Genomic DNA, 9,083 nt, shown 5'->3' on the forward strand with positions numbered 1-9,083 from the left:
TTCTATTCTAATGATATGAATGGCATATGTATTATTAGTGATGTTACACATTGTCGAGAAAATATCTTAAAAATATAAATATATATGAAAGAATTTAATTAATATATATTTTTTAAATGTAAAGATAAAAATACAAAAAATGAGAAATCAAAATGATTTTACTAAAGAAAAACTTTAGAGTCTGAAGATAAAATTTGAAAAAATTCTATACATTATCCTTGCACCACATAATTACTTTGATTTTTTATTCTTTGATTTTTTTTTTTCTTTAGCAACTATGTGGTTTAGGAAGTTGGAACGATAAATAGAATGATTCCATTAGTTTAATAGAAATAAAATTAAAAAATAAAAATAAGAATATGTATGATATATGATTGTGTAGCAAAACTCTACAATTAATCGTAAAATTTTCCAAGTATTTATTTTCTCAACTTGGTTTATAGTCTTCGTACCGAATTTGGCCCATATTGCCGAATAAAATAATATAAGGCTCAAGCACGCTATCCCAGGAATCCAATGGGTATAGAGACCTATAATCAAGTCGAGTCCAACAAACGCACAAGGAGTGTGTGAGACATTTGGGTAGAGGCGGAGCGAGAGAGAGATAAATAGGAGAGGCTAAATGGCGACCGAGTCCGACTTAGCGATGGAGGCACAGACGGAGGCTGTGACGTCGGAGGAGACAGTGATGAAACAGCCGCACAGGTTGGAGAGAAAGTGGACGTTCTGGTTCGACAACCAATCCAAGCCCAAGCAAGGCGCTGCCTGGGGCACCTCTCTGCGCAAACTCTACACCTTCGACACCGTCGAAGAGTTCTGGTGGTAGACATTCCAACTTCAACCTCTGTATCTGTCTCTCTCTCTTGCTTGCATATGCCTTGATAAAACTTTGATCTTAATCTCCATATCGTGATTTATTATTGATTTGAGCTAATTCTCTTTGTTTTTTCCCGTTTGCTTGCTGAGAAAATTGGGTTGGAAAATTGGGTAAAAATGATCAAATCTTGAGTATTGTGATATGGGTTAATACGGTTTACAAGGACTTGAAAATATTTTGCCTCGAACAACCAAATATATATATATATATTTTTCCTTGGAAAGCCAAATACTTAAAATAGGTGAAGTTTACTGGAGGCTCTTCAATTTCTCATTTCTCATTCAATGGAATTTATTCTTTTTTCAAAGTATTTCTTTTCCCTCATATTTCTCTATAATCGTATGGATGGTTTCTTGCTTCCTTTATGTGTATGTATGTATGTACAAAGATAATATCAAATCAAGAATTTGATTTGATTATTATCCTGATTTGATTTCATAATCATCAAATCAACTGATTTGGTTTTGATAATGATCAAATTAAGAGATTTGATTTTCAATTTACGTTATCGGAACTATGTAGTTTGTCTATACATAGGGACCAATACTTTTTATTCAAACACAATTAAGAATAGAAAAAATTAGCCCTCAAAATTTCTGCTCTCATTATCACTCCCTCGTTTTCTTCTTTCAGTTTCTATTTTGTTATGTATTTTCTATCATGGAATTAGAGCTTTTGGCTAACGCCAGATTCGATCCTATAGATTATTTATTTTAATTTTCTTTCGCTAGCTTTACTTCTCAAATTCTTCATCGTCGTTAAAGTATGTTTTTTCTAAAATCAATGCATTTAAAGTATCTTTATTAGCTGTCTTTTACTTTTTGGGTTTTGGTTTGTTGTGAGTATTGTTTGAAACACCATACCATTCATTTTTTGGATTTTTGATTTTGGTCCGGCCATATGTAGTCCATTGTTGCCTCAATCTTTCAGCCTATTGTTAGCCATTTGTTGGCTTTGGTTGGCCGTTGTCAACCCATTGTTGGCCATAGCTCCAGATTTGATATTCTAGATGCCATTCACTTCATCATCAATGTCACTTTCATAATCTCATCGGCGAACAATCAGTGGATATAAGGGCTACACTCAAATTTCCAACTCAAGATTTCAAAATTCTCAACCTTGAATTTGAGGGAGATGTTGGAGATAATACCAAATAAAAAATTGATTTGATTATTATCCTGATATATTGAATATAATATTAAATAAAGAATTTGATTTGATTTTATAATGATCAAATCAACTGAGTTGATTTTTATAATTATCAAATCAATATCTTTGATTTTTATTATGATGAAGATATTTATCTTATTTTTTCTCTATGTAATTTGCCTATTCATAGGGATTAATGCTTTGTATTCAATTACACATGAAAATAGCAAAGATGTAGCCATCAAAGTCTCTCTCTCTTTCTTTTTCATCTTCTTTTCTATTATATTATATATATTTTCTATCATGATAGAAAATATAAAATAAAATAGAAACTGAAAGAAGAAAATGAGGGGAAGAGAATGAGTTTGAATACAAAGTATTGATCCATATTTATAGGAAAATTACATAGAGATGAGATAAGGTAAATATCTTCATCATAATGAAAATCAAATCTCTAGATTTAATTATGAGAACCAAATTAGTTGATTTGATATTATTTTCAACATCCCCTTAAACTCAAGGTGGAGAACTTTGAAATCTTTAGTTTGAAATTTGAGTGCTGCTTTCATATCCGTTGATTGATCGTTGATGAGATTATGAAAATGACGTTGGTGATGAAGTGACTTGTATCTGGAATATCAAATCTAGAGTTGTGGTCAACAATTGGTTGTTAATGGGCCAAAGTCAACAAAGGGCTAACACCAAAAGATTGATCCGACAATGGGCTACATATGACCTTGGTCAACTATAGGACCAAAATAAAAAAGCCAAAAATGGGTCTGGGGCATTAAACAATGCTCACAACATACCAAAACCCAATGATAAGGGCTCACAGATAATAAAGATACTTCAAATGCATGAATTTGAGACGAAACATGGTTGACGTCGATGAAAATTTTGTGAGAGGTAAAGGCGGAAGAACTTTAAAGGAAATAGTCTTTAGGATCAAGCCTAGCATTAGTCAATGGCTCTGATACCATGATAGAAAATATAATATAATGGAGAAGAAAGAAGGAGCGAGAGACTTTGAGGACTACATCTTTCCTATTCTCAAGTGTAATTGAATACAAAACATTGGTACCTATATATAGGAAAATTACATCGAGATGAGATAAGATAAATGTCTTCATCATAAGCAAAATCAAATATCTTGATTTGATAATTAGAAAAATCAAATCAGTTGATTTAATAATTATGAAATCAAATTAGGATAATAATCAAATCAAATTCTTAATTTGATATCATCTTTTTTTTTTTATATGTAATTTCATCTTCAATATATCAGAATAATAATCAAATCAATTATTGATTTGATATTATCTCCAACTTATATGTATATAGTATCATATTTATTGAACACTGACTTATTAGAAAAAAAATTTCTTGAACACTCAATAAAATTTCCCGTTCCCATGTTATTTAGTTTCTTGATTTTTTTTTTTCGTAGAAAGGAATTGATCAATATAATTTTTCTCCAAAAATAATTTTCCTATTTCTTGACCAAGTTAAAAGTTAAATACCTGATTCTCTTCTTTCAAGTTAAAGCTTCATCACTTTCTGCAGTTTGTATGATCAGATATTCAAGCCAAGCAAGTTCCCTGCAAATGCAGATTTTCACTTGTTCAAAGCTGGGACTGAACCTAAATGGGAAGATCCCGAGTGTGCTAATGGAGGAAAGTGGTCCATTCCCGCCAATAAAAAGGCTAACCTTGATAGCATGTGGCTAGAAACTGTAATTATCTCCCTCTTCCAGTCATTTTCCTTTCGAAAGCTTAATTTGGAATTCATTGGTAACGGGTCATGCTAGTATAGAAATTATGGGAATCATGGTAATTTATGGAGTTTTATTAATCTTATTGGATAGTTGATGGCCTTGATTGGAGAGCAATTTGATGATGCTGATGAGATCTGTGGTGTGGTTGCTAGTGTGCGCCAGAGGCAGGACAAACTTGCGTTATGGACCAAGACAGCCGCAAATGAAGCTGCCCAGGTGTAGTTTCCTTTATATATATTGATTCCAAGAGTTGTTTTTCTATTGTTTTAGTTCTAGGAGGTCATTCCCTTCTCAATTAAATAGATGCCCATGAAGGGAACTTATTTTATTCTTATCTGTCTTTGTTTTCGGGTGGGGTGGATTGTGAGTCTGCATGTTTAAGGAACACCTTGGCACATATGAAGCTTGTTTATTATTATTTTTCCTCTGAGCTGAAAAAGAGATTCGTTCTGCAGATTTATGGTAGTTACTAGTTCTATCTCTCTCTCTCTCTCTGTGTAAAGTTTCATTTTGCTGCCTGGTGTAACCTTGTAAGAGATTCATTCTGCAGATTTATGGTATTTACTCGTTCTATCTCTCTCTCTCTCTGTGTAAAGTTTCATTTTGCTGCCTGGTGTAACCTTGTAAGAGATTTGACGTGCATGACATGTTTCATTCATTTGTGAGTTTTATTTGCTGCCTTCTGATGATAATAGATTCGTGGTATTTCGTACAATGTCTGTATCAACACTTCAGAGTAGTACAGTCTTTATCCTGGCTCCTGCTTTCTGCTTATGTTTAGTTTTTTCTGTTCTGGTTAAAATGTCTTTGTTTTACATGTTTAATTTTACTGAAAATATATATTATGTATTTCATATAATCATGTTTAAAAAAAGATTTGTGTTTATGGTGCTTAAGAAGCAGAACCATGTAATTATTAACTCTTTCTTGAAGGATGGTTTCAGCCTTAAGATCTCCATTTGTTTCTTGTGGGTAGCAGGACAGTTCCTTTCTATCTCCCTGTAAATTGAGAATGAGTATTCTATATAACGTACTGGTTGCCTTACTCATGCAAGACTAGATGGACACTGCACCTTCTTAAGAGTTTTGCCTTACCCGTGCAAAACTGAAGCGAACTTCGCTTCGCTTCAGTTTTCTCCTTAATTGCTCTATTCTTGAACCAAAAAAAGAATGTTTATTTTATGTAGATGAGCATTGGGAGGAAGTGGAGGGATGTCATTGACGTCACTGATAAAATGACTTACAGCTTCCATGTAAGTTCTGTGCAGTGTTATCAAATTGTTAGCATGGATGCCTATTTATATTTAATCTATTGGTATCTCTGACTGGTTTGGTTGTTGCAGGATGATTCTAAAAGGGAGAGATCAGCCAAAGCTCGATACAATCTGTGATTGTGCAATTAATTTGCTGTGCGATTTTCTTCTCTCAGTTGTGGGAGTGATGAAGGCCAATGAAATTGCTTTGATGTTATTTTTGTTAGGATTGTTGGTTATATATTTCCTAAAGTGACCTGTGTTTGAGGGTCGTATATCCCATATGGTTTTTCATATATTGCTCCTTGGGATTACTATATTCACTAATGGCTGTTTTGTCATGCTAGAGACTCAACTTGCGAACGATAATAGAAATTGCGTTTTGCTCTCTTCCTCCTATGATTTAAAAAAAAAAAAAAAAAAAGGAAAACTAAGAGAAAAGCTGACAATTCCTTTCTAGATTTGATGTTGATCAGCATTTTTTATGCATAGATGTCTTTGCTGCTTATGTTATGATATGGGAAGATAAGATAAACTCTGGTATGACTAACATGTAGATCCATGACGCCTAATCCTAAAAGTGTGGGAAATGGAGAGATTCTCTTTATTGATGGATTAATAGTCTGTCAAGGTTATCCTAATACTTCCGATCTTGCCAATTATTTCACAAAGTCGTTTAATTCTAAATCATGGTTCATCCAAATCTTTCAAAACATCCCATACAATGTCTTCGTTTTCAAAGAGGAGCGTGGTATTTCAATCTTATTTTCCATACAATGTTTTGCAAATGGCAGAAGTGGCAGAGGGGTTGGCTGGCGGCTAACTCACAACCCATGTCCCTGCAGTGTCAAGCCTATGGATCTCACTGACTGGTTGGTATGACTAACTGCATTAGTCTTATCGATGAGAATCTGCAGTACAGAGTTTATGCTTCACCCAAAGCTTAAGATATTGCACATTCTTCCAGTTCATAGATACAAAAAAAGGGCTAAAATGTATGCTGAATGTATAGGGTATCAATTCTACTTGTTTCATTTACTATAGACTTAAGCCCTAAAAATGTGATTATATCAGGTCTGATCCAATTAAGGGTCAGTCTGCTCTTGGGGGTTAACCCTCCCACATTGCTGCCTTTATGGGACATTTTTATTCCGACAATCAAAGAAATAATATTACTGCTAACTGAAAAGTGGAATATATGAGGTAGTAATACATGCCAAATCTAAGAAACTATGATCTTAAACCATTCTTTTGGACTGAAGAAAATGCATCTCATGCAAGGAATCCTAGTCGTTCTCCATTCTTTTTGGCCAGTCGGATCAGGCCTTGTCTTTGCTTTGCATCTGCTCCAATTGACTTGCAGAATTCAGTAATCACCTGAAATCGTGTTTTGAAAATTAAGAATAAGCAATAATAATGATATTGGGCATAGCAATAATCCAGCTGCCTTGCAGGAAGTCCATATAATCAGGAATAAAAAGAAAGAAAGAGAATACTACAAAACATCAATGGCAGAAACTGTAAACAGCTCCCTAAATTTGTGGAAGGGTGATAATACCTGCGAGTGCAAAGCAATTGCCTTTCCTCTAAGCTGATTGAATCGCTTCTTGCCGATGATATTACGAGTCACAACAACAATCGGCGCAAAGAGACCCTTTCCTTCATTGACGTTTTTCATCATGGGCCGCGCTCTCACTGGTTTCCCAACTCGAACATGGTTTGGTACTGACTTGGCTAGCATGGCATAATCTTCTCCAGCCATTGAAGTTCTCCAGCTTCCATGGAAGGAGGAACACAAACTTCCCTTCAACCCAGTTGCAGATATCGAAGTAGCCATTGGAAAACACAAACACCCGCAGCAGATTCCCAAAGGTTATCTCAAAGAGAATTGGAGGCAGGCTCTTTTTCCCCTTGCTGGTTAGAACTAAGAACTTGTGATAGATGTTTTACATGGGTTTTATTTGCTTGTGGAGGGAATGTTGTTATGGTGTAATTTTGAGAGCCTTTGCTTTTTTATTGGATGGCATGTGAGAGAGAGCCCAGGAAGCATTAGCAGCCACACATACTGGTGGCTTGGAATCTAGTTTTGAACACAACTGTGACTTGTGTTGCTTATGGTCCCCATTTTATGGGAGATCTGAATCTAGAATTTTATAGTTCTCTCTTTGGGCCCCGCCCCCCCATCTGCCACCCTTTTACAAGCCGTTCAAAATCAATTAGGAAGCATTTCGATGCTTAAATATTCAGCAAGAAAGAGTAGAACATTTTTTTTTTTTTTTTAAATATTGGACGATGCAAAATGGAGGACGAATTCAATATTTCTACCTCACTGTTGCAATGAGTTAGGTAGCCATTTCAAAGATTCATTTCACATCCCTAGTTCCTACCACTTGCATGTGAAGAACATGTTGGGAGATTGTTAGATTTGCCCCTTTTGTGAATCCCACATCGGTGGGAGAAAAGTAAAGAGGAGTCCTCAAGGCCTATAAATAAGATGCTTGACCTCTTAGCCAATTACACCAAGTCATAAGCTTAATTAGTAATTTGTGACTCTAGTAAAATTCCTTTATTAACTTATGACTTGGTGTAATTAACTAAGAGGCCAAACACTCTATTTATAGGCCTCCTCCTCACTTTTCTCCCACCGATGTGGGATTCACAAAAGGAGCAGATTTTAAGGCCTATAAATAGGGTGCTTGACCTCTTAGTTAATTATACCAAGTCATAAGCTAATAGATGAATTTTACTAAAGTCGCAAAATACTAATTAAGCTTATGACTTGATGTAATTAATCAAGAGGCCAAGCACCCTATTTATAGGCTTTGAGGCCTCCTCTTCACACTTCTCCCACCGATGTGGGATTCAGAAAAGGAGCAAATCCAACAATCTTTACCTTGCGACTTTGGCTGATCCCACAGCCACGCTCCACCGCAATGAAGATATTCATAGCTTCCGCTATCATGCTCCACCATAAAAGCATACCCACTGAGAATAAACCAATTTCAAGTATTTCAATTTCGGCCCAAGTCGAAAATAACCTTGCTGAAAATTATGGTGCAACTTCCATGTTTGGCTTTCCTGGAAGTTCATCAGCCATTGACATGAATTTCCACCACATACACTACATTAATGCCAAACCAATGCCTGTGTGCAAACTTGTGAACCCGCTAACATTAATACATCCTCTATCATGACAACTTTAAGAATTAGCGACATGTCATGAGGATGTACATGTCCTTTTTCAAAAGACATTATCTTCCATGAAGAGAGATAACATTAGTTTCATTATTAGTATCTCTATTTATTGACTTGGAGCCACTTGTCGAACCCAATGTTTTGAATACCGTACCGGTCAAAACACTGGAACGAAATATTTCGGTATCGGTACCGTTTCGGGATAGTCGATATATGAATAAATTATATATAAATATATATATAAATTATAAATAGCTTAGTTCTGAATTGAGTGTCAAAAAATAAGCTTATAGTTTGAAAAAATGAAAAAAAAAGAAAATTTGAAGGCCGAAATATCGGCCGGTTCAAAACGTATATAGTATCTATACCGGCCCAGCGGCTGGTACGGAAAATTTTGACCTTATCGACCGGTACGGTACGAAATTGAAAATAATGGTCGAACCTGCTCCTGCTCTTGGATAATTTTTCTTAACGTGCCCAGATTGTCCACACTCCCAACAGACTGCTTTCATCTTCATGGAGTTTTTCTTCTTCCTATTACCAGTTACTACCAATGCTAAGTTCGTAGGTGGACCATTTCTTCCACCACCTAGTCTTTTCTCTTCAGAAAAGAGTTTACTGGTAATATTTGAAAAAATTATTTTCTCCTTACTATGTATCAAAATAGGCTTTACATGCTCATAGGAGGTGGAAGAGACCAGATAAGCCTCAAGGCTTGATCCTCATCATCAATTTTAACTATAATAGATTCTAGCTCAGAGACAATGCCATTGAGAACACTTAAATAATCTGAAATAGTCGTATATTCACTCATCTGTAGTGTATAAAACTGCTC

At 35.2% G+C, this 9,083-nt stretch overlaps 2 protein-coding genes across 2 annotated transcripts; one reads left to right on the top strand and one right to left on the bottom strand.

The window, feature by feature from the left end:
* Positions 1-508: 508 nt before the first annotated feature.
* LOC121246887 (eukaryotic translation initiation factor-like) lies at positions 509-5,442 on the top strand. Its single transcript, XM_041145199.1, has 5 exons — positions 509-822; positions 3,590-3,758; positions 3,891-4,016; positions 4,988-5,053; positions 5,144-5,442. Exons 1-5 carry the CDS (start codon positions 623-625, stop codon positions 5,189-5,191), a joined length of 609 nt encoding a protein of 202 aa, XP_041001133.1. The 5' UTR covers positions 509-622; the 3' UTR covers positions 5,192-5,442.
* A 790-nt stretch (positions 5,443-6,232) lies between these two features.
* Positions 6,233-7,130, bottom strand: LOC121246888 (protein PROTON GRADIENT REGULATION 5, chloroplastic-like). Its single transcript, XM_041145200.1, has 2 exons — positions 6,612-7,130; positions 6,233-6,430 (listed from the first exon to the last, which is right to left on the bottom strand). Exons 1-2 carry the CDS (start codon positions 6,888-6,890, stop codon positions 6,326-6,328), a joined length of 384 nt encoding a protein of 127 aa, XP_041001134.1. The 5' UTR covers positions 6,891-7,130; the 3' UTR covers positions 6,233-6,325.
* Positions 7,131-9,083: the final 1,953 nt, after the last annotated feature.

Source organism: Juglans microcarpa x Juglans regia, chromosome 1S (genome assembly GCF_004785595.1).
Source record: "Juglans microcarpa x Juglans regia isolate MS1-56 chromosome 1S, Jm3101_v1.0, whole genome shotgun sequence".
NCBI classification, from domain to species: domain Eukaryota; kingdom Viridiplantae; phylum Streptophyta; class Magnoliopsida; order Fagales; family Juglandaceae; genus Juglans; species Juglans microcarpa x Juglans regia.

Bases quoted from the DNA above. Each gene is read 5' to 3' on its own strand.
- LOC121246888 (XM_041145200.1), bottom strand. From the start codon at position 6,890: ATGGCTACTTCGATATCTGCAACTGGGTTGAAGGGAAGTTTGTGTTCC. The intron at 6,431-6,611 runs GTATTATCACCC...ACACGATTTCAG, and splicing joins CAATTGCTTTGCACTCGCAG to GTGATTACTGAATTCTGCAA.
- LOC121246887 (XM_041145199.1), top strand. From the start codon at position 623: ATGGCGACCGAGTCCGACTTAGCGATGGAGGCACAGACGGAGGCTGTG. The intron at 4,017-4,987 runs GTGTAGTTTCCT...TATTTTATGTAG, and splicing joins CCGCAAATGAAGCTGCCCAG to ATGAGCATTGGGAGGAAGTG. The intron at 5,054-5,143 runs GTAAGTTCTGTG...TGGTTGTTGCAG, and splicing joins AAATGACTTACAGCTTCCAT to GATGATTCTAAAAGGGAGAG.